Here is a 26,520-nt window from a genome sequence, read left to right as displayed (position 1 = left end):
AGTGGTTGATTTTATTCCAGTTTTACATGTTTGGTATACATATTTTTTAATTTTTTTCCATTTTAACAATGTTTTATTAGGTGACGAAAGGAAGCTTATTTGAAAGTTTCTTTTAGGTTTACTGTCAATAGGGTACACATGAAGCACAGAGTGAGGTTGCCAGATTTGGAAAAGTTATTACAGAGCAGGATCAGTCAGATAGATAGGTGACTGTCAGGAAAGGTAAGAAGATAGTTCAAAAGTCTCTGGTGGATATTTCTCTATCAAAAAGATATTCAATTGTTGGTAGTGTTGAAGGGAATAGTCTCTCTGAGGAAAATAGAAGAAGCAGTCGGGTATTGGACACTAGGAATGATTCTAATGTTCGGTAGTGTTTGACGTAATTGAGTAGAATTATTGTTACAGGAGATTCTTCTGTCGGGGGAGTAAACAGGAGATTCTGTGACAATGAGCTCAAATTTAGAATGGTACATTGTTTTTCTGGTGCTGGGATTAAGGATGTCTCTGAATGTTTCAAGCATATTGTTAAAGGAGAGATTGAGAAGCTAAAATTTATTGTACATATAGGTAGAAATGACATTTTTAAGGAAAAGGTTAACACAGTAGAGCGAATTTAAGACATTAGATTGAAGATTTAAAAATAGTACAAGTAGTGACCTCTCATTTTCTCCCAATGCCAAACTCAAAAGAGGGAAGGAACAAAAGGATAAAGGAGATCAATCAATGGCTAAAGAGCTCATTTATTGTTCAGGGATTCAAGTTTTGGACAATTAGAATGTCTTTTGGGACAGAAAAGACCTGATGAAAAAGGATGGGTCTCACCTGAACTGGGAGATTTGCTCATTCCTTTAGGGGAGGCTTTGTAATGATCAAGATGGGGAGCGGAGGAATTCCAAGTAGCAATGTAAGTACGAAGATTGATGGGGAAGGCTCTGAATGTGAAGAGAGCACGTCAATTAGAAAAGAAAGACAAGACAGAATCAGAGTATGTAGTAACTCTGAAGGACTAAACTACATTTATTTCAATGCAAGGGGGCTCATAGTTAAGGCTGATGAACTCAGCTCAATGTTCCAGGTTTTAGATGCTATATAAAGGATAGGAAAGGAGGCAAGAAAGGAGGAGGGGGTGGCATTTTTAATTAAGGAAAACATTATTGCTGCAACAAGAGGGAGATATTTATCAAAAATCATCCAGTGAAAATAGATGGCTAGAAATTAGAATCAGGAAAGATCACATTGATGGGATTGTACTGCAGCACTCCCCATTAGTTAGAGGGAAATTGAAAAACAAACATGTAAGCATAATATGGTTGTAATAATGGGGATCTTAATTTTCTAAACATCTAGGGTTATCATGATGTTGAAGGTCTGGATCACGAAGAATTTGACAAAAGTGTTCAAGAAAAATTTCTTTAACAATACGTGAATGCTCTGACTGCATAAGGAGCAAAACTAGACCTTCTTTTGGGCAATAAGGTAGGGCAGGTGACTGAAGTAAACGTAAAAGAACACTTTGGGTGTCACGATCATAACTCTATTAGTTTCAAAATGATTATGGAAAAGAATAAGCCTTCCATAAAAGTTGAAGTGTCTAATTGGAGTAAACCAAATTTTAATGGATGAGTCAAGAACTTTCAGAAGTTGATTGGCGTAAGCTGTTCAGAAGTAAAAGGACATCTGACAAGTGGGAAGCTTTCAAGAGTGTGATGATTAGAGTTCAAAAGGTTTATTTTCCTGTTTGATTGAAGGGTAAGGCTGGTGAGATTAAGGAACAAGGGACGAATAAAGATATTGAGACTCTCGTCAAAAATAAAAGAGATTCATATTTTAGATTATATTCAACTTAGTTCAATTGAATCTCTGAATCAATATGAAGTGTATAGGGGCATTCTTAAGAAAAAGGGTGAAGGAAAAAGTCTGGGAAATGAGACAGACATGGGTCAGTGCCCTGTCAATCACAGTTGTTTTGACATGGAGTAAACAATCCTACTTAAATTAAAACAATAAAACAGAGAAGATTTATCCCATGCAATAATCTGTAAAAATTCAAGGGGCCTAGAACTATTGAAAGTAAGAAATAGTTATTTTCTATGTTAACGTATAACAGAGAATAATTAACAAACTATTTTCATTCTCTCGTGTACCTTTACCTTCCCTTCTGTAATACGAGTCTGATAAGACCCCCCACTTAAGATTTACAGAAAATTTGTACTTTTAAAACCAGCCAGCAGTTGAATCTTCTCTCTATCTCCGTCGGTAGATAAGCTCCCCAGTTCAGGGTTGAGGTTTTTCTCTGTGCAAACTCTTTTTTTAGACAGGTACTTCGCAGAAAGTTCTGACCAGTACTCAGAATCTGTTGGTCCAGTGGCAGTTCTCCTCCCAACTGTTCAATTTTCTCCAGTCTTATACCCCAAAGCATCAGATTGTGTCATTAGCTTTTAAGATCGCCAATATACTCAATTCAAACTTTTCTGAAATTTGGTACTTTTTCAGGGTATAATTTAAACTAATTGACCCAATTCGAATCTGTATTGTCGTTTCCAGGTAACTAACTACCCCAGTAACTGGAGCAGATGTTACATCATGTCTTGTTGACAACACTTGGTGCTGTCACTGCTAGCTTTTACTCTCATAAAGGTATCATATACCCACATCTTCATAAAACAGTGGTGGGGAATCTTCAGTTGAGAAAAAAGGCGGACATTTCTGAGCCACCCCCATCCCCACCCCACAAAAGTTGGCAAAATCAGAACAAATACAACAGAGGCAAAGAAACTGGGAGAATGGGAGGAATCCTTACAGGAAGCCACATCGGAGGATGTCTCGTCCAGGTAACTTTAGGATTCAGTGGGTTTGCAGCAAATATTGGTGACCAATCTATCGTTAGAAATAGAAGCAGAGATGTCAAGGAAGCATAGGGAGGAGTCATAGATGGACCAATGAAAGTGAGAGCAAGGTTAAAATTGGAAGCAAAATTGGTCAATTTTTCCAATTCTGATTAAGCGAGGGAAGTAACACCAACGATGTCATGTATAAGAGCAAATATTGTGGGGATAGACTGAATCGGATCCAAAGATACCACACAAAGAGAGGGGCGTAACTGGTGGTACCTATGGCCACGCCTTTGATCTGAAGAAAATAAGAGGAGTTAAACGAAAGTTAACCACTGTATTCCCCAGCCAACATTTGTATCTTGGGCCTGGTGCAGTAGCTCGGCACAAACTAGAATAACAACATCTCATTTTCCACTTTGAGACCCTGCAACGTTCAGGATTCAATATCAAGTTCAATAATTTTAGAACCTGAATATCTCATTTTATGACCATGACCTGTCCTCAAGCCCAAGGCCCTGTCCTGACAATGGCTGCTTTCAGCACAGCCAGCCTACTTTTAACTACTTATGGTCTCCACTGTCAGCTTTTCTCCTTCCCTAGCTTAACATCTTCATCCTGTTGACTGCCAACCTTCTCTCTGCACTCTGTCTCCACTTATTTGCCTCGTCCACACATACATATCCATCCACCTTCACTATTTTTAACCACTGTTTCCTCAGTCCTATCAGTTCTGAAGAAGGGTCACTGGACTTAAAATATCTCCAGCATAAAAGATACTGCGAGGTTGTACCAACCACAGCTAACCAAGAATTAATGATGGTGTCAAATTGGACAAAACAAAAACGCAACAAAGAATATTAGAAGACCAGATGACTGAGAAAATTTCAGGAATACTGAAGGATAACTCAATGAAGAGGAAATTAGACCACGAGAGAATTTTAACAAGAAATGTTTTTTACCATTCAGTAAAGGCTTCCAGAAATATTTAAAAAATGGAAGTAAGCATTTGCCATTTGGTTGAGGCTGGGAATTAAGAATGGAGAGAAAATGAAATGGAAGAAATGAACAAATATGTTGCACTTGTCTTCGCAATGAAAGATACAGAAAGTATCCAAGACTGTGGACAATCAAGAGGTAACAGGAAGGGCAGAACTTAAAGCAATCATAATCAGAATCAATCTATGCCTAACTGGAAAACTAGTGACCTGAAGATTAATAAGCCCACTGGATTTCACTTCTTCACTCTCAGAGCTTAAGCAGGTTGCTGCAAAAACAATTGATGCATTGATCACAATCTTCAGAAAATCCTCATTTCTGAAAGGTTCTAGTCAACTTGAAAACTCAAAATATAACAATTCTCATCACATTTGTAAACAGTTCGCCAGTTAGCCTAACTTGTGCTATTATCAAAATGCTCAACCCAATATTAAAAATATAGCAGAAGGACATTCAGATAATCAACATGCCATCAGGCAAGATGAACATGAGGCTGAACAATTCCTCTACTGCCTTGTTTTTGGCAGCGGCCCCAAGTAGAATCTGAGGAATTATATACCCAACCCTGAGTAAGCATCCAACAAATGGTAGACAGGTGGACAATATTACCCTTTGTAAGTAAATGTCAAATAATTCAGTTTGTTAACAAGCAAATTGACTTGGTTTCCGATAAAGAGCTGAGATGGATTCCATGGATTAATGGCGTTTTTTTTGAGCCCAATTGAATCCAGGAACATTTCAGTTCAAAAAGTAGAAATCTCAGACAGTTACCGAGAGATTAAGGCCACATGATTTCATGGTTCAAATAGAAGAACTTTAATGTATAAGAGTTTAAAAAATGCAAGCACTGCTTTTTCTTGTTTTAGTTAACCACTATACTCTAAAACGCAAAATCAACAAATTAATTTGAGTACAGGTCTGCTTTTGCTATCTCTTCATTTAGCTGATGTTCTGTACCCTTGCTAATATGCTGAGAAATTCTCTCTGAAACCTCTCTTGGGTCTTGATATTCTGCAAAAAGGGAGATGTCCAGAATTTGATACAACACTCTAGCTGGAGGATAGCAGTTATTTCTTCAGGTTTAGCAAAACTTCCATGCCTCTGTTTACACAGCTGAGGATTCTCTAACTTGTCTCTCAACATAGCCTTTGTCGCTTGCTCTGCCACTCTCATGGACTTGTGTATGCCTCACATGTGACTCTGTTCTTGAACTCTCAACACTATCGTACAAGATGATAAATTTAGACAAGCAGTTTACATAATAAATGTGGTGAACTGACAACAGGTGAGAAAGTTTTGGGGAATTGGCTATTCTGTATTCTTCTTGAGATAAAGAGTCAGGACTGGGGACCCCGGTCAGGGACGTGGTCTCTGAGAGCTATCCCCTTCGGATATGGCCAGTTGAAATGATCAGATCATAGAAAAAGGAGGGCAGGCTCGGTAAATTTCTCACTCCATAGTATTAGCTGGTTGAAACTTGTTTATCATCGAGCAAGAGGTCATAAGGTACAACTGGATAGTCCCTCACTGTAGTTGGAAAGGGGTCTCCCCTTCAGACGATGTGTGAGAGAATACCTGATCAGGAAAATGATTTATAAGGGTTAGAGGCCCCTCAGAGAAATTGGACATTTTGGTAAATTCTGTGTGTGAACCAGGCAACTTGGTAATTTGTAACATACAAATTAAAGGATGTCCAGTTTGAGTGATTAAACAATTATAGAGTGCACGTGTGTGTGTGAAAGAGACAAACAGACAGAGAGATCAGATTAGATTCTCGACTGTGTGGAACCAGGCCCTTTGGCCCAACAAGTCCACACTAACCCTCCAAAGAGTAACCCACCCAGACCCATTTCCCTGAGAGAGAGAGAGAGAGAGACCCATTTCCCTCAGAGAGAGAGAGACAGAGAGAGAGAGAGAGAGAGAGAGATGTCAAAAGAATGGAAAGAATGGGCAACAAAATCTCTCATGAGGTGCAGTCACAGAAGGGAACACCTTTAACATACATATCTGTCCACTGCTGGCCTGATCCAGAACAAAAACTTTGTCAACAAGTGAGTGAAATGGACACAAGGAACTGAGAAGCCACTTCCATCTGATTGCACATTTAATTATGATTACATCGCACAACAGACAGAAATTTTGACAAAATCAACAAGGCAAAGGAAACGAGAGAGAGAGAGAGAGGCCAGCTTTTAGTGTTCCATTCACTGAACTAAGTGTTAACTCTTTGTGGCCTGTTTTGAATGTACATTTGGTCATCGGTGATTACATGAGGTCTTGTAGAATTTTTTCTTTGTTCCCCGGAACTCCAGATCCAGGAGTGTTTCAAATTAAGTTTACATTTTGGAAATCCATGGTGATTTGATCAGGCATGGTCCTTTTGTGAACGATGAGTACGAATGTAAAAGAAAATCTGCCAGGAAATGTTTAAAAAATTGGGTCACGAAGATTGGTCAAATTTATCTCTGAGAATTGGAATTTCTCTCTTGGAATTTGAATTTATCACATTTAGAATTTCTGGCCACAGTGAACTTCCAAATACTGTTTTAACATGTAAACTAATCTTTAATTTTCTCACTGTGAATGTGCTTTGTGAAAATTGGAATTTTGGATGAAATTTTGGACTGTTTGAACTAAATTTTGGTAAAATGTTATAAAATCTGACAAGCTTTATGAAGATGTGGAGGTGACATTGAACGATGTTCAAGTTTTGAAGGAGATGTGGGGACACCTGCCCCTGTCAGTTCTACTGTAAACATGTATGAAAAATACACTCTGTGCCCTCTGTATAGGTCAGCAAAGTCGGGACCTGGGATGTGGCCCCTTATGAACAAGCACTCAACATAATTTGGAAGAAAGTTTGTGGGAAATTATTAATTAAAGAATGGAAGGATAAAGCCGATAGTAAATGGAAAGGAAAGATAATTGACTGGCCAGTTGGAAAAATAATGCATGTGATGGGGGATAGAGATATGTAAAGCAGATGGAACTCTAAAAGCTGGGGGATGTTAAAAGCTGAATGCCAACGGGTAGATGGCAGGCAAAAAAAGGAACAGGGGAAACAGCAAAAGGACACTAAGACTGAGGAAGATTAACAAAAAGGGTTCAAGCAATAGCACTGTGAAGAGAATCTAAGTTCTACTCAGGATTCCGTGCCCATGGCACATCAACCCTTTTTAATGAGGGGGATGACACTGATAGAAATGAGAAAGGGGCTGTTCTCTTAGGTTGCTCGCTCCCCCACTTTACCCACCTGTTCCTACTGCACTGTCCCCGCCACCATACCAGGCTCCTGAGGGATCCTGAGAAGGACTACTCTGATCTTTGCCCCGAGGTTGGAGGACTCCAGGTTGGTCCCCAGTTGTAATGTCCAATACGACAATAACCAAATCCTAGAGCCACTGATGACAGGAACCAAAAATTGGAGTGTGCTCCCCTTGGAAGCCCAAAGGAATGATAATGACAATGAACTAAGCTCCGGATCGTAAGAAAAACTAGCCCAATTCACCCATTGTGTCCAAAGGACGATTCAAATGTATAATGCCACCCCCCAAGTTTTGTTTGCACTGTGTTGTATGATTTTATCACCAGAGAAAGTCACTACACAGCAGGAACAAACGGGTGATGGCAATCAAACCCCCCACCCCTGACCCCAGGTATGAATGGCAGGCTCTTGTTTTAACTGTGGGTAATATGGCCACTGGAGAGCAAAGTGCCTTTATCGTGACCTGGAAACTACCGGTGGGATTGAAAGTAATACAATATGTGGATGATTTGCTTGTTCTCGGCAACAGCGTATCCAGCTGCAAAACTAACACAGCAGGATTACCGAATTTCGTGCACTTCCTAGGATAAGACAATGTTTTTCAGGATATGTGGTTGCCACTGATTACGAGATTGTTGTGCTATCAGCATTTGAAACTCTGCTGTCAGCACAGAAAGCCAACTTGCTTGCCCCTCACTCATGCTTGCTTATTAGCAGAGGGAAAATCTGCAAATATATATACTGATTCACTTTAATGCTTTTGGCATAGTCCATGATTACAGAGCCCCATGGGAACACAGGGGATTTTTAACCTCCACAAGACAGCCTATTAAGTAATGCTGTTTTTGTCCATAACCTCTTGCAATTGCCACCAGTCTAGCAGTTATCAAATGTTTGGCTCACACTCGTGCAACAGATACAGTCTCCAAAGGCAATGAGTGGGCAGACACTGCTGCCAAACAGGCGGCCTGACAACCTATACTTGTGATTCCATTGGGTTCCCAGTAAAATACATTTAGAAACAAACAGTTTCAGGACAAGTATGCCAGCCCAAGCTGAGATACAGAAATTATTGGGGACATCCCTGCTGAACAGCACCAACAATGGACTCAAATGGAGTGCTCCCTTGACACTCAGGCCAAGCGAGAGGTGACCCCTGTGGGATAAGTGTGTGTTCCTTCTTTGCTCCCACCAATCTAAGCTGATTACGGGCATAATTGTACACACTTGGGCCAGGAGGGAATGCTTAATACTTTATTACAAATCTGATAGCACCTGGATTTCCAGAAAGCAACTGAGAAACGAGCTAAAGCATGCCTAATTTGTAAAAAGATGAATGCTGGAAAAGGGATGCCCAGTGCTTCTGGAACTACCTCCTTGCCCAGTGGGTCTTTTGCTCGTCTACAACTGGATTTTATAGAATTACCTGCAATACATTGTCGTCGGTATTGTTTAGTAATAGTACATGTATTTGGTCGATGGATTGAAGCAATCCCAATGAATGATCATACTGCTACAGAGGTAAAAATATCATTGAGGGAAATATTATTGGTGGAAATGATTCCCAGTTGTGGACTTCCAGAAATTATAAGCTCAGACAATGGACCACTCTTTGTGGCTAGAATGAAGGAGGAGATTTGCAAAGAGCTGAGTATAAAGCAACAGTTTCCCTGTACTCACCATCCAAAAGCAGCTAGGATAGTGGAAGGAGCACATGGCATTTGAAAGAATAAGTAGGCCAAACTAAAACAGGAGACTGGACTGAACTAGTTGAAGTTCCACCTTTGGCATATGAGAGTTACCCCCTCAGGTAGAACAGGGTTATCCCTCATTGAGATTATCTGTGGAAAGGCTATGTAGACCCCGTGGGAACCTGGGGTAGTCCGACCACCTGTTCCTGAAAGACTGAATATGCACACTGAGGAGAGGAAGTGGGAAAGTACTTGCCTAAGTTAACCAAAACTCTGCAAAGTTGATATTTCCAAGTACGTTAAGCCCATTGAGAGGGTAACAACTGGTCTGATGGGGATTACCATACTTTAGAACCTGGAGGTTCCATCCTGATTAATAATTGGGGCCAGAAAAAAAGTTACAACCATAGTGGAAAGGACCGTTTCAGGTGTTGCTGACTACTCCCATAGCCATGAAAGTGTAAGGACAACCTCGCTGGACAAGTGAGTCAGTGAAGAAACAGACGAGGGTTAAGAAAGAAAAATGCATTAGATACTGGTGACTTTGGGGGTTTTACTTTGGGGACAAAAGGATTTCGGACTGCACCTCTTTGTCCCTGGGAGCGCAACTAAGATGATCTATACATCATAATGCATTTTTGTATTTGGCTTATCTCAGTGCCCATATGACGGGAAAGGAAACTGATTGTTAGGTATGTGCTCATGTGCCACCCCACTCGCAATGGGTATTCCTTTGTGGCCAGTGTCCTTTAGCTGGCCAGTGCTGGCCAAATAGCTAATATGCCGGAACTCCTCCAGATAACATTGAGGCCGTGCAACAATGGTGGTAAGCAGGGAATGATATGGCCCTATTCAGAGGCTGGTACCAACCAGACGATAACAGATCCAATCTACCCTCTTTTCTTGCAGTCCTTAACAATATCAGTAACAACACCAATTGCTTTAGTCGAGACGGGAACTTCTCCAATGGCACTTTTCTGGGATCTATTTGAACCTATCTCGAATTTGATGAAATTTGGTTATTTTTGTTTGATTGGCCTGCTGTTCTTCATAAGTCATCAGGCTCCCTCTGGAATAACCCTGCTCCCAAGTTGTGGAGGAGCAGATAGTCCAGTCTAACCTCCTACAATGGCACCCATTATATTTGCGGACTCTTAGCCTATCCATGGCTTCCCTCAGACTGGGAGGGATTGTGTTATATGGGATATGTAGCGCCTCACATTAGGATTTTAGATAAATTACCTTCACCTCCGAAGCCCAAAAGGTACCTCCGAGTTCCTCATGTGGGTTGGGATGTTTTCCCCTCATGATGCAAACTATTTGCATTCCCAAGAACTGTGTAAAGTTAAATGCAGTTTTGGAAACAGTCGCCAATGACACTGCAAATGCCCTGATGGAAATCAATGCAGAACTAGTCGCAGTCAGGACGGTAACACTTCAAAACTGCTTGCCCTTGAACATTCTACTAGCCAAGGAGGGCGACACTCATGCTATTATAGACAAGGAATGTCATACCTACATTACTGACAAATCCACCAATATTACTGACCTCTCCAAGCACATTACCCAGGAGGTCCACAAAATTCACAATGTCGATTATGGTCTGCATGGGACAGAAACAGGATGGTAGCCTTTTGGGAGTCTCTTGAGGAATATTGAGGGCATGGTGTTATAATTTGGGATTAATATACTCACTGTAATCACCTGCATTCTCATATTCAGATGCTTATGGCCACCGATACCTGATTGCTATCGTTCTCGGCTTTAGGAGTGGCTGATCATGAAATGATCAAAAGGAGGGAACAATGAAATATCATGGAATCAACAGTTAAAAAGTTTGATCCTCTTTAAAAATAATTTCATTTAAAAAATGAATTGTGTGCCTGCGTTCATGGCAGGATGGGGGCTGGAAGGTCTCCGTAGTTGTGTGAGTGATAACGATTGCAGGTGCTCTCGCCTCACCTTAGAGCTAGCCGTGTTTACTTTCCTCCCAGTCCTTGGATGGGGCTGTTTTCTTTTAATTAATGGAACATTGCTTACCGCACTGCTTATCTACTCATGGCTTATGTGAACAGTACAAGATGTAGTAACAATTAGTCACATGAGGTTGAGAAATATGTGCATTAGTTATGCCCATGAGGGCGATAAAGAATACTACTTCCATGCTATGTTTACAGATCTATCGAGAGTTCACCATGAGGAAGCCGGAGTGCTACTCTGGTGGCGACTTCAGATCTCTCGGATGGATGAGCTGACATAAAGTGTGTTGAAAATGAAACTTTTGTGTGGTCCGGAACTTTGAGTCAACACAGGAATTTTTTGACACATATCAGTACATGCAACATTTTCAGACGTTCTGCAAATGATTGGCTATGTAGAAACAGGTAGAGTAGTCTGGCAATGCTGAAGTAATTCCAACAACATAAAGCTCAGGAAAAGTATCTCTTAATTGGACATGAGTTGATGTCGTCGACAAAATAACTATTTTGCACAGTCTGAATAACACAAATTCTTCCACATTATCTTCACTGGTTAAAAACATTCCAAGCGACAGGTATCACTCAGTTTAACTGAGTGCAAAGAATCACTGAAAAACTCTTTCAACATTTTTAGAAGGAGAAATACGCAGGGATATTTAGAATTCTTAATATATTTTTAATGTGCACCATTAGTATTCATCTCATAACGGCGTTTCTAATGGAATATGCTTACATGAAGTCACTCGGCCACAATTAAACCTTCTGGCTGACCCACCTTCTGGCTAGTTTATTTTCAGCAAAGAATTCTAACAGAAAAGAACGTTCACAATATATTGTGGAGAGGTTTTCAGCCACTGATGACAATGTTTGCAGTCTAAGTTTGACTGCTTGATTCATAAACATCAAAGCAAATTATCAGTTGCTATATTTTGATGTTAGCCTGACTTCTTGCAGATTTCTGACAAAGTCTGCCACCTTAGGAAACTCCATGAAATGCAGTGAGGCACCATCCTCTCATGATTGCTAAAATTATCTCACAAACATTTGAAGATGGAGTGAAGCACTTGTGTTATTTATACAAATACTCCTTCACCAATTCTGAAAAAACTTCTGATATGGATTCAAAGGGAGCAATCTGCAGTTAGAATAAAGCACAAATGCTGTTTTTGAAACAGTCGGGTATGCTCTAGAGAGTATCACAGTATGTTTTCATATAATGTTGAAGTGTCTATCGTACAAAGTGTGCTTGAAAACTCAGTAAATGAAATACATATCGATTTGACCTAAAAAGTAATCTGTTTTACTGACTGCCACCAACACTTGCAATAAAGAAAAATCATGTAACACAGTTTTCAGATAATATGACCATACATCACAGACACTTGCAAAAGTACTCGAGTGATCTATCATTTGATACTGCAACTGCTTAGGTGCAAAATTTTATAAATTTACTTCAACTGTAACTTTTCTATTTTCTTTCAGCAATATTCTTTTTCTTTAGCTGAGCAATATTCATAAATCAAGCAAACAAACTGACCACACACACAGGGTCTCTCAGCCTAACCATCATCTCCAAGGTGGAATTCCATCTGCAAGATACTCTGAGCTGATTGCTTAAATGAGCACAATCTTGCCTTAAGCTCGGAGATCTACTAAAACGGTTTAATACTGAATTAGCGTCAGCTGGTGTGCAGAAAGCAATACTTAAATCACAATCAACTCATCATAATCTTTTACAAGAAGAAGGAATGGTGAATGGAAACAGGAAGTTGGAACCGTAAGTCTGTCAGCTGTGTGCACTAAATACCATAACAGTATTTGTCAGCCATCAAAAACAAAATTATGAAAATTCACTTTAATGAAAACAATCTCAGTCTATCCAGTCTGTCTGTTCATAACTAAAACAGTCCAGATAAGGCAACATCCTGGTAAATCTCCTCTGTAAACCTCCAGTGCAATCACAACCCTCCTATAATGGGTACTGCACACAGTATTGAAAACTGTGGCACTGGAAAAGCATAGCAGGCCAGGCAGTATCCAAGGAGCAGGAGAATCCACGTTTTCATCAGGAATGAAGGGCTGATGCCTGAAATGTTGATGCTCCAGCTCCTAGGATGTTGCCTGATCCGCTGTGCTTTTTCAGCACCTTACTTTTCAATTCTGATCTACAGCATGTGCAGTCCTCACTTTCTCCGAGTTGCTGCACACAGTATACAAGCTGTGGCCTAACAAACACTTTACACAGTTCCAACATATCTTTCCTGTTCTTAGCATCTATGTCTCGGCCATTAAAAGCAAGCACCTCACATGCCTTCTGAACCATAACTGAGGAAATCCTCTGCAGTTATCACAGACAGACCAAAATATTGTTATGAAGTTGAAGGCATTTCCTGTATCTTTAAGAGAGAGAGAATGCTGTTCTGAACTCAGAGCTTACAAACATCTGTGTATGTGACTAGATGGCAGTCCCAGAGGGAACTAAAAAATTGACAATACGTAACATTTGACTATGAAATGGATACCTGAGTTTTGGTTGCTGTTTTGACAACAATTCGAATTTAACAGTTTAAGTTATGCCCCAGGATATTAAAACCCAATTTATTGTTTTGCCAACATCTAACCAATGAGACGATCCAATGCTGGGGGTATAAGAATGCAGACATTTTGAAAATTGATCAGAGAGAGACATCCCTGAAGAGCTAAATGCCATCTTAACATCTTGCCTCAGAGAAACTAGAAAATACTCTCTATCACAGGTACTTTTTAATGTGAAACACACGTGCAGTAAAAAGAAAGAAGACAACCCAGGGAGATCCACAGCCGGAAGACTGAAGACAAAGAACAAGTTAGAGACTGAGTGGTTTTGAAATGATGTAATTTTATTAAGTTGCAGGCAGAGAGGGGGGGCTGAGAGTTGTGAATCATGGTTGTTTAAAAACTGCATTCACTTTTAGAGTTAGAAAATAAATGTATGATATTTCATTGAAATAATGGAATTTGGGAGTCCTCTGTCATTCAGATTTTAAGAGATTATGAGACGAGGTGAGCTTTTCTGGGTGTTTCGTTTAATTTACAAAGGGGTTCACCTCAGTGTCATAACAATATCTTAGCACCTTCAAGATAAAGTAAGTAAAGTAAAGAATCAAACTAACAGTGTTTCTCCATCACATTTTAGTGTTTCAGCTTCATCTACTACTGAATCCTCAATGTTCTTTCCATGTCAAATCACCCTTTTCAGCTCACAAAGTTTGGAGTTGCACCAAGATGGCAGACGGCATTCCACAGGATCAAGTCAAAGCAAACACATTGAAGGCAGAATTTGTGTCAAGGAGATTTTACATGTGCTCATTCCAGTAGTGCTCATAAAGGACAAAGGGGGAATGAGCACCTCTCCATTCTTGGTCAACAGTAGATTGTGTCCTAGAGTGCAAATACTTGTAGGTGGTCTTAAACATGCAAGAAAAAAAATTCAGATCTTGAAGTACTTGCACATCTGCTGTCAACAAAGACTAACAGAAGGTCCAAAGATTAGTTGCCTTCATACAGTACAGGCAGGCACATAAAATAATTGAAGCTTACAAATTCCATTCAAATGCTAACGTTTCAATGATTCTAACACCAAATATGCAAAATGTCCTACCATAAGGGGCATGTCATAATAGGATTGCTGGCAACATTTTCTACTTTTGTAAATTTTTCACCCATTTAATTTCTATTTCATCAGCAGCACATCAGACATCACTGAATCTCCACAGCTTATTACTACGGAGATCCTGTCTCGTCAAAATTGAGCCATTCTCCCATTCCAACATGGCTCTGTCTCTTCATCTCAACTCAGCCTTTCTCTGGAACCCAATATGCTTTCACACCATTTGTTTCTTGCCTCTCAGTTTTACTTCCTCCATTTCTTTGGTTTGGTATGGTCCTAATGCCAACCAACTCCTCACTCACAATCAAGGTAACCACCAAAAACATTTTGCCATTGGATGCTGTCAACATCCAAGAAATTCTGCGCTGCAGAAAAAACAATGAAGAACAGTACAGGATCATTCAAGTTGCCAAAATTCAGACACACAGTCTATTCAGATACAAATGATAGCTCCATTCCGGTGTAATCCCACATTGTAAGAAAATTGCGTAATAGTAGCACCATTTAAACCAATGGGATTGGAATTTTCGCCAATGCAGGTAAGGAAAGTTGACATTCTATAAATAATAAATTCTTCAATCACGTTATTGCCAATTCACGTCAAAGAAATGTGTGTTATGGCAAAACAGACCTTGATAATCAGAGGGTTAGATAGGGTGGACAGGGAGAGCCTTTTTCCAAGTATGGGGACGGCAAACACGAGGGGACACAACTTTAAAGTGAGGGAGATAGGTATGAGACAGATGTCAGAGGTAGTTTCTTTACTCAGAGAGTAGAAAGGTATGGAATGCTTTGCCTGCAACGGTAGTAGATTTGCCAAGTTTAAGTGCATTTAAGAAGTCATTGGACCGGCATATGGACATAAATGGATTAGTGTAGGTAGGATGGGCTTCAGATTAATATAACAGGGCGGCGCAACATCGAGGGCCGAAGGGCCTGTACTGCGCTGTAATGTTCTATGTTCTATGTAAAGTAAGGACTGATGAATCGCTTATGCCCGAAACATCGATTCTCCCACTCCTCGGATGCTGCCTGATCTGCTCTGCTTTTCCAACAACTCACTCTTGACTGCGGTTTGATGCTGATCATTTCATATTAATTTTTTTTAAATTTCACTTGTAGGATGAAGATGGTACTGGCAAAGCAAGCACTTGTTGCTCATTCTCAATTTCCCTCAACAAGGTTCACTTCAGTTTCTGGTCAACAGTAAACTCCAGAATGTCAACGGATGCAGCCATAGGAATGCTGTTGATCGCCAGGGTGAGATGGTTAGATAATGAATTGGACGCAGTCTTTGCCTGACACTTGTATGGCAGACATGTTATTCGACGCCTAGCAGTGCAAGCGTGAAGATTGTCCAGGTCTTGCTGCAGGCGAGCAAACTAGTTCCATATCTGAGGATACAGAACACAACACAACCATCAGTGAACATCCTTATTTCTGACTTTATGTTGGAGATCTGTCATTGATAGTCACCTTTGAATGTCAAATCTCGTAGAGTACTCCAAGGGGTTAATGTTGCACTGTTCTGGGATGAAGATGATTTTTAAACATTTACTCTTTCATGGATGTGGACATTGTCAAGGCTGGTATTTGTTGCCTATCCACAACTACCTTTGAATAGAGTGGCATACTCAATCATTTCAAACATCAGTAAAGAGTGAACCACATTATTGGGATTCTTCAGTCAGAAGTAGGCCAGATTAGGTAAGGGCAGCAAATTGATTTCCATAAATGACATTCGTGAACCAGCAGGGTTATTAAGAAAAATCAGTGATAGTTTCACAATCATCATTGCAGAGATTATCTTTCAATTCCATTTCTTATTAATTGAATTTAAGTACCACCAACTGCCCTTGTGAGAATTAAACCGGTTTCTTCAGAGTATTAATCTGGGTCTCTGAATTACTGATGATATTACTGTGATACCAGCATTTCCGCAAAACAATCTTCAAGAACCATGACTATCTTCTTTTGTATCCAGAATACCTTCCAATAATGAGGAAATTCTCACACTGTGTCCCCATTATGAACACCTCAATTCCCAATAACTTGAACTTTTTAAGAGCTAATTGATGCCACAATCAATCAAATGTTGTTGCCTTGCCGTCATGGACAGGAATTCATCAGCTCTGCAATGCAGCATTTTTATCCATGTTTGGACCAAGTCTACTGGAAAACAATAATGAATTCACAAATTGGTGCGAGTACTTCTAACAATTTGTTGAGATGTGTTGATAATAGACAATAGGTGCAGGAGTAGGCCATTCTGCCCTTCGAGCCAGCATCACCATTCATTGTGATCATGGCTGATCATCCTCAATCAGTATCCTGTTCCTGCCTTATCCCCATAACCCTTGATTCCACTATCCTTAAGAGCTCTATCCAATTCTTTCTTGAAAGTATCCAGAGACTTGGCCTCCACAGCCTTCTGGGGCAGAGCATTCCATACACCCACCACTCTCTGGGTGAAGAAGTTTCTCAAGTCATATTCTTCCTATTGGTTAGCTGCAATTATCACATCCATCTTACACTGCACAGTGTGAGGATGAGGGAACATGGAAGAAAGTCATCAGCATTCTTTATCATGTAATGTCACTCTCAGTTCCACCTCCAGAAATTGACTTGTGTTTTCAAGCTAACAATAAAAATGATTCGCAGGCTGAATACCTGGATAAACAAAGACATGCCCTGTCTCGTGAACAGATCTGACTCACATCAGATAATATCAATGGAAAGACCTCAAATAATCCATGCAATTTGGGCCTGTTCTTTGCTAATGTTCATGACTGATACAAGAAAATTAATCATGAGAAACCATCCTCACTATCTGAACTTCAATTTTTAAAAAAAGTACTGGTACTAATGATTACCTTACAAAGAATGCATCATCATAAAGTTGACAATGACTTGAATGTTCAATATGGTTTTGATAACTGACCTAATGGACATTGATGAAATAGATAGAAGAAACAGAATTCCGTTATGTGGAGGATGTGACTGTTGGCAAACGGCCAGATTTCTAAAATCAATACATTCAAAGACAACAAAGCCACTCGGCCCCTTCAGCCTGTTTTTCAATCCAATCGTGACTGATATGATGAATCTACAGTCTACTCACCCTTAAAAATGTTTCACCCACTCAGTTATCAAGAATTGATCTATCTATCTTCAAAAATGTTCAAAGATTCTTCTTTCACTGCCTTCTGCAGAATAGTTACAAAGGCTAACAGCCCTCAAACATAATAAATTCTCCTTATCTCTGTCTCAATCAACAATCAGTCAACTCAAGAGGAAGCAATGGCCTGGTGGTATAATTACTAGACTCCTAATCCAGAGACCCATAATCTGAGGTCAAATCCTGCCACAGCAGATTTTTATTAAATTCACTCGTGGGTTGTAGGCATTCCTGGCTGGCTAACATTTGCTGCAAATCCCTAGTTGCCCTTGAGGAAGTGATAATGAGCTGTCTTCTTAAACCTCTGCAGTCCATGCACTGTAGGTTGACCCATAATGCCCTGTTAGGGAATACCAGGACTTTGACCCATCAATACTGAAGGAATGGTGATATATTTCCAAGTCTGGATTGTGAATGGTATGGAGGGGACCTTGCAGGTGATGGTATTCCCACATATCTGCTGTCCCTGTTCTTCTGGATAGAAGGGGGTTTGGATGGTCCTGTGTCAGGTTCTTTGGCGAATTTCTGCAATGCAACTTGCAGATAGTACACACAATGGATACTGAGCATTGGTGTTAGAAAGAATGAATGCTTGTGGATGCAGTGCGAATCAAGTGGGCTGCTTTGTTCTGATTGTTGTTGGAGCTGCATCCATTCAGTCAAGTGGGGAGTATTCCAGCATGCTTCTGACTTGTGCCTTGTGAATAGGCTTTGGCAAGTTATTTGTTGAAGTATTACAGCCTCGAACCTCCTCTTGTAGCCACTGCCTTGATAAGGTGAGGCCACTTGAATTTCTGGTCAATGGTCATATCTAGGATTTTGAGATGGGAGGTTCAGTGACACTAATAACATTGAATGTCACAGAACATAGATTATCTCCTATTCCAGTCGGTCATTGCATGAATATCACTCACCATTTTGCAGCCCAAGTCCTTGTTGCATTTAAACATGGACTGCTCCAGTACCTCAGGAGTCTTAAATGGTGCTGAATATTTTGCAATGATGGAATGTGAATCCAATGAAAGTCTGAAAATATGAGTCCCATGATGACCATGAAAGAACTTCAATTACCATGAAAAACACATTGTGTTCTGAAAATGTTCTTATCTGGTTTGGCAACATGTGACTCAAGACCTACAGTAATATCAAAATTTAACTGCCCTCACGACAATTCGGGATGAGTAATAAATGCTGGCCCAACCTGTGACACTCACATCCTGTGAATAAATAAAAATAAAGTTAAATAAAACAGCTCAGAGCTTCAAACACTCTCATACCAACCCCATCACATCTGGCGACCCACAGGAAGAGAAACCCAACATTCTGCAGCTCGGGGATGTTGCGTGTTCTACTCATTCTAGATTCTCAGAGAAGAAAGATCAAGACTCCCCAGGATCTTTCATGTTTCAAACAACTCACTTATTACTCTTCAAAACTCGACGAGATATAAGCCTCGTCCATACAACCTTTTCTCGACAGACAACCCACCCATTCCAATCAATATACAGTAAGCCTCCTCTGAAATACATCAAGCAGTACGTTATGCCTTAAGACCACTTTTGTTCATAGTACTCCAGATGTGGTCTTGCTGGTGCGTATAATTCAAGCATAATATCCTGACTTTTCTATTCAATACCTTTTTGCAATAAATGATGACATTCCATGACCTTTCCTTGCAACTTGTTTCAATAGCATACTAATTTCTTACAATTCATGCACTCAAGCACCTCAGAGCTCTATGAGGTCTGCAATAAGTCCAGAATAATTGGGAACTCACCATTATAACATTGGACAGCTCTGTTATGCTGCTGGCACTGTTAAGCAACAAAGGTACTGAACAATTGGCCACCTCAATGAAATATGTCAGTTTAACATGATTTTTCCTGTGCAAGAGAAAATATGAAGGAAAATCACTATCCCATGATTCAAGCAGGAAAGTGTAATTTTGGTCGGATATTTGGTGAGAAAATCATTAGTCTTTACGAGTAAATCTCTGCACAATTGAACAGTTAATCAACATTAAATGTTCAACCTCTCACAAAGAATAACCTCTTTGGCGACCTACTGGGAAACACATGGACACGTTGGCTCCATCAGCAAATAGCACATTTTCACAATAAAAAGTACATCTGTTGCCCAACGTTCTCGCTCAGCTAACTTACCTCTTAGTGCAGCAGTTTTCCATCAACCAAATTCAGCTACTTTGGTGACACAAGTTCAGGGAAATGAATGAAAATAAATTGGGAGAAGTGAGAAAAATATATTTTGTTATTCCCCAGCATACCCCCAGCTGAATTAACATCAATTTACATTTTTCGAACACCACTGATACTTCAGTTTTGTGCTATCCTAAAACAACTAACTTACAAGCTTGAGCATTCATACCTGATGAAACAAATTGTACATAAAGCCAGAGCACTGGTCACATAAAGCAAAAAAGATGCTTAGTCCCAACATTTGAGGAGATGACAAAGATTCCAAAACACAACTGAAATGGTTACTTGGCAAACACTTGCCCAAAGAGTTCAACATATTTTTTGACAACATGTTTAGGCAGTCTCTGCTTTCAGCACAATCTGGAAATTGCTCCAACAATGTGCTCAAAATTGCATTCCTGGGTTCAATTTTGTCAGAAATTTAAATGCATGTGCATAGCCACAATTTTGCAATCTTTCATGAACTCACACAATCCAGGATGAGAATGGATTGTTTCTTTCCCTGTTCATTATTTGGTATTTATCGATAAATTTAAGAGCAGCAACGTGGTACAGCTTTATTCACGCAACTGCAAATAATTAAACACTGCATTAAATTGTACAATTCTCTGTACTTTATTGATTGAAGTGTCACAGCCAAACATTTTTATGTCCAGGTACTTATTGCAGTTGCCTCATATGACGAAACTGAAGACTAGACAAAATATTTACAAAGTATTCTTGTCCAGGTCCCCACGAGCATTAAAATCACGATTTTCTCTCAAAAACATATTTGCCACGATATCTATCTTCACAAAACATTGTTTGCCTTCCCCACCAGCAAAACTGGAAAACCGAACAAAACTGAAATAAGCAAATATGGCAACATGTACTTCAAATACAAAACAACCCTGTTCTGTTAACTTCTTCAACAAATCCTTCATCCTTATTAAATAAAAGTAGCAATTATGACTCATGACTCATATTTGACTGCATGATTTTGTGTTATCTGACATCCGTTAGCAGTGGTATCAAACTGCCACAACAGGAAATATGCTTATTTTTATTGGCCATCAAAATGTTATTATGGAACCATTAAGAAATGGAATGAAGTTGCAAGTAAAATCATTAAGTATAAAAATTGATTCTGGTAACTAAACAGAGGCACTCCATCCAGTTCATGCAACTTTCTTCACAAACAATGTTTGTCTTCATATATCAGTTCAATAATCTTCTTCAAGGACAGATGAACAGATAGAGAACAATACTAACCAGCAAAACAGCAAAGATTTAATTAAAACCTATCTGTAATTCCACATTCACCAGTGTTAAACACTGCACTTCTGAAGCATTCAACACAAAATGCTGAATAAGGAGTTAAAATATATCCCATAAAACAGTCATTTAAAAATGCCAGAACACAACTGCAGGGGTCCAAAAACAATTTCATTTGGAGCTTCAGTCTAAAATGTGTTTGTTATTAACAGAATAATGGATTATTACAAATGATTGTAACACATTAATTTAATTACTATATTCAGATGGTATCACAAATTTTCAGAGTCAAACTTACACAGTAATTTGAATCAGAGTTTAAATTAAAGTTCTAAAAATCACTACCTGATTTACATGATAATTCATAAGACAAGCAATGTCACGACCTTTTTTTCCCTGCAGCTGACTTGGAAGTGCTCTAAGCCTTATATTTTTAATTTCCATGATACAAGATTGCCACATTCTTCTGACATGATTTTTGAATAACAACCTGCAAGTGATTAGTGAAGAAAATCTACATTCAGCACACTCCAGAGAACCCGTGGCAAGGTGCGAGTTACATAGAAATCACGTCACTGCTCACAGGAACCCTGAGTGAAACTCAATTGTTCTATTGCCATCTACTGTTACATTATTTCCCCTGTAATCTCACTCTCTGATCCATTTATCGTCAAATCATTACTTAATTGCTTAAAAATATCGAGGGGAAGAAAATAGGCTTAAGCAACTATTAAATCTAATCTGGTCCACGCATATCACTTGAGGATTAACAGAACATAAATTCTAGCTGATTATTGTTAATGTTCTAAAACACAAATAATTAAGTACATGCTTCAGCCTGTCCACTTCCTTTGAATTGACTTACCATTGATATTGATTATATCATGACGATTATGTGATTCCCAAACCCCAGAGGACAGCTTTAAATGGATAAATCCGTAAGAAAAAGATCAGCTACACTGTCGAGTTCAGAGATGTGTTCATATTCTTACAAATCCTTACAAGTGTAGATTCAAAGTTGTGCTCATCCTTGAATTGCACAGTGAATCCTAAGTCAACTCTGTAACTCAAGGACCATTTCAATGCAGCAAGAGACCTCAGTTTGAGCCTGGAATTCAGTTCAACACTCAATCCAAGACAAGATTTGCAGCTTTCACCCAACACTGGTTCAATCCAAAATTGCCATCGCCTACAGCCTTAATTCTGAGACCAAATTCTTCAGCCTCATAACCAAGTGCTCTTAACTCCCTAGTACCAAGCAGCATATCACATCCCAGCAAGATTGCAACCAACTGTGATTGCTCTCTGTGCGTAGCTTCTGACCTGGATTTATTCTTGCATCAAACCTTGCTCAAATTTCAGCTCAATCCACAACTTGGAAGTGTATCATCAACATGGTTGAATAGAGTTATGGAGTCATTTAGTACTACAGCATGGAGACAAGCCCTTTGACCCAAACTGGTCCATGCCACCCATGCTAACCCCATTTCCCTGCACTTGGCCCATTCCTTCTAATCCTTTCTTGTCCATGTATTTGCCCAAATGCCTTATAAATGTTGTTAATGTACCTGCCTCAGCCACTTCTGCTGGCAGTTCATTCCATATGCATATCACCCTCTGTAAAAAAGTTGCCCCTCAGGTTCCCTTTTATTCTTTCCCCTCTACTTCCAAAAGTAGACAACTAAGGATAACTGTCAGCAAGTTCAACCCTGAAACATGGCACTGGGCCTGAAATTTAATTACATGCTATTTATAATTGATTTCATACAGTATGAATTAAATTTTATTCAAAATGGAAGGAATGAAATATAGTTGTCACAACACATATTTCACACATCACTGCAGGTAGACAAAGAGAAAGCAATTCCTGTACACTCTAAAGACAATTGCACCACTCTGTGGTACAATACAGAGCTTACTGTAAATTAGAATCTGTGTCACTGAACTGTAATAACTCCCTATTCTAAAGAGTTATCTATTCGAAGTACAGCCAACTTTAGTGTTATTCTACAATTCCTGCTATTCATTTTCCACTCTTCTCACCTGAAAAAATGTTACAGATACATCATTGACAGGATAGCCCTTCAAAACCTAAGACACAGGAGCAGAAATCAGACCATTCAGCACATCAAGTCTGCTTTAGCTGATAAGCTTCTCAACCCCATTCTCCAGTTTTCTCCCCATAACCCTTGATCCCCTGGACAGTCAAGAATCTATGGCTATCTTAAATATACTGAATGGCCTGGCACCCACAGCTTTCTATGGCAGTGAATTCCATAGATTCACCACTCTCTGGCTGAAGATGTTTCTCCTCATCTCCAGGCTAAAAGGTCTTCCTTTACTCTAAGGATGTGCCCTCGAGTCCTAGTCTCTCCTATCAATGGAAACATCTTCATAACATCCATTCCGTCCAGGCCATTCAGCATTCTGCAAGTTTCAATGAGATGCCCCCTCATCCTTCTGAACTTAAGAGTATTGATTAGATTCGATTAGATTACTTACAGTGTGGAAACAGGCCCTTTGGCCCAACAAGTCCACACCGACCCACCGAAGCGCGGCTCACCCATACCCCTACATTTACCCCTTACCTAACACTACGGGCAATTTAGCATGGCCAATTCACCTAACCTGCACATCTTTGGACTGTGGGAGGAAACCCACGCAGACACGAAAAGAACGTGCAAACTCCACACAGTCGCCTGAGTCGGGAATTGAACCCAGGTCTCAGGCGCTGTGAGGCAGCAGTGCTAACCACTGTGACACCGTGCCGCCCACGGTATAGTCCCCAAGTCCTCACATGTTAAGCTTTTCATGCCTGGGTCCATTCTTGTGAACATCCTCCAACCTGTTCGAGGGCCAGTACATCCTTCCTAAGATATGGGGCCCAAAACTGCGCACAATACTCCAAAGCTGGTTTGACCAAAGACTTTTAAAGCTTTAGAGATACATTCCTGCTTTCATATTGAAGTCCTCTCAAAATAAATGCCAACATTGCATTTGCCTTCCTAACTATTGACTCAACATGCAAATTTATCTTTTGAGAATCCGAGACGAGAACTGCCAAGTCTCTACACTTCAGAATTTTCACCCCATTTAGAAAATAGTCCATGCTTCTATTCTTCGAAGTGCATGATCTCACACTTTCACAAGATGTACTCAGTCTACCAGTTCTTTGCCCACTCTCTTAACCTGTACAAATCCTTCTGCAGCCTCCCAACCTCCTCAATTCTGCCTGCCCTCTACCTATATTTGTATCATCTGCAAACTCAGCCAGATTGCCCTCAGTTCCTTCACATAGATTATTAATTTATAAAGTGAAAAGGTGTGGTCCCAACACTGAGCCTTGCGGAACGCCACTTGTCACTGACTACTATCCGGAGATGTGTCCCCACTCTCTGCTTTCTGAGAGACAGCCAATCTTCGATGCATGCTTGCACCTTGCCTCTGACACCAGGGGTCCTTATCTTACTCAGTAGCCTCCAGTGCAGCATCTTGTCAAAGGCATTCTTGCAGTCCAGGTAGATAACATCCATTGGCTCTCTTTGGTCTTACATGCTTGTTACCTTGGCAAAACATTCTAGCATATTTGTCAGACATGACCTCCCCTTGATGAAACCATGCTGAGTTTGCCCTATTTTACCATACACTTGCAAATATTCAGAAATCTCAACCTTCACAATGGATTCCAAAATCTTACCCACGACTGAGGTTAGGCTGATGTGCCTGTCATTTTCTATCTTTTGCCTTAGTCCCTTTTTAACAGGGTGTCACGTTTGCGATTTTCCAGTTCTCTGGGACCCTCCTAGACTCCAGCAATTCCTGAAAAATCGCCACTAACACCTCCACCTTCTCTTCGACTATCTACTTTGGAACTGTGCAGTGTTGTCCACTTGGCCGAGGATATTTATCCATCTTCAGGCCATTCAGTTTTTCGAACACCTTATCCGTGGCGATGGCGACCATACTCAGCTCTGCTCCCTCACTGTCCTGAATTTTTAGGATATTACTCATGTCTTCCATCATGAAGACTGGCGTGAAGTAATTATTCAGTTAATCCACCAATTCTTTGTTCCCCAATACTATCTCTCCAGCGGCCAATGTCCACTTTTGCCTCTCTTTTGCTCTTTATATATCTAAAGAGACTCTTACAGTCTTCCTTCATATTAATGACCAGTATACCCTCATATTTAATCTTATCCTTCCTTATTTCATTTTTTATTGCCCTCTGGTGGTCTTTATAAGCTTCTCAATCCTTTGGTTTCCCACTGCTCTTCACCACATTATATGCTTTCTCTTTTGCTTTTTTGCTATCCCTGTCAGCCATAGTTGCCTCATCCTCCCTGTACCATGCTTCTTTCTCCTAGGGATGAATTTTTGCTGTGTCTCCTGATGTAATCCCAGAAACTCCTGCCATTACTGTTCCACTGTCTTTCTTGCTGGGCTCCTCTCTCAGTCAATTCTGCCCAGCTCCTCCCTTATGCCTCATCTATTCAATTCCAATAGTGTTACCTCTAATTCCTTCTGATGCCTCTCATATTGCTGTAGCTAATTGTACTAAAAGTAATAACAGCACTACAAGCCATGTTTATGTGATACCTTGTTAGCTTGAACAAATTTTACACGTGGTTCTCCCCATTCTTTACTCAGCAGTCTTCGAAACTGACGGCATCTTGGGATGACAGTGCAGGCTGCATTTCCCAAATCTGGATAAATCACAACGAGCTCCCCTCTAAAAATAAACAAAATATTTTAATAATTGCCAACAGAAGGGAAAGTGCAAAATTCTAAAATTCTCGAAAGGTTTTATTTCAAATGATGAAGAAATCCCAACTTCTATTTTAATAAACTCTCCTGTCACAGAGATTTTCCAATATCTGAGGAAGGACCTGTAAGATTTGTTCTGATTTCTCTCCACAGATCATGCCAGACCTGCTGACCTGTCACAGCAATTTCTGTTTTTACAGGTGATAACTTTGTTCATTATAACCACCAAACAGTGGAAATGGGTTCCTACCTCCCGGCCAGTAGGGCCAGGTTCATGATCTATCTGCCCCAGAGGTTTGCCATAACAGTACAAAACTAAATGTGGAACACTAGGAACAACACAAATCGAATCTGGCCTTCAGCAAGTGAAGAAGTAAAACACCTTGCCAAGGGTTCCAATGTTCCTGCTCAGATCACCATAAGCATGACAAAAATTGTCCTTAACTGTGGTAAGTTTAAAGCTCACATCAAGATCTAAGTATATTGTCTCATTGAACATTCTTGTGTAATAGCTTCAAAAGAATTCCAATATTCAAACCTCTGTCTGTTGCCTGTGTCCTAAGTAGCAGAGTTACAAACAGCCCTGTTTTATGTCTCTAACCAGACCCTGGTTTGGCAACATTTCCATTTGAACATTCGCAGCCTTTCATTTTCAAATCAAAAAGCTGTCCCTTGCTGTACAAGTTACCCCAGC

The 26,520-nt window shown here is 40.0% G+C and overlaps 1 protein-coding gene across 1 annotated transcript in view; it reads right to left on the bottom strand.

Annotated features, from left to right (window-relative positions):
* Positions 1-26,102, bottom strand: part of LOC132836913 (phosphatidylethanolamine-binding protein 4) — a 353,288-nt gene extending 327,186 nt beyond the window's left edge. Inside the window, exons 1-2 of the mRNA XM_060856479.1 lie at positions 26,077-26,102; positions 25,659-25,791 (exon numbers count right to left, since the gene is read on the bottom strand). Of these exons, the coding sequence (XP_060712462.1) occupies positions 25,659-25,791; positions 26,077-26,102 (159 nt within the window). The remainder of the gene's footprint in view (positions 1-25,658; positions 25,792-26,076) is intronic.
* Between the last annotated feature and the right edge of the window lie 418 nt (positions 26,103-26,520).

This window comes from Hemiscyllium ocellatum, chromosome 48 (assembly GCF_020745735.1).
Source record: "Hemiscyllium ocellatum isolate sHemOce1 chromosome 48, sHemOce1.pat.X.cur, whole genome shotgun sequence".
NCBI lineage: Eukaryota > Metazoa > Chordata > Chondrichthyes > Orectolobiformes > Hemiscylliidae > Hemiscyllium > Hemiscyllium ocellatum.
This window is presented reverse-complemented; position numbering and strand designations above follow the sequence as displayed.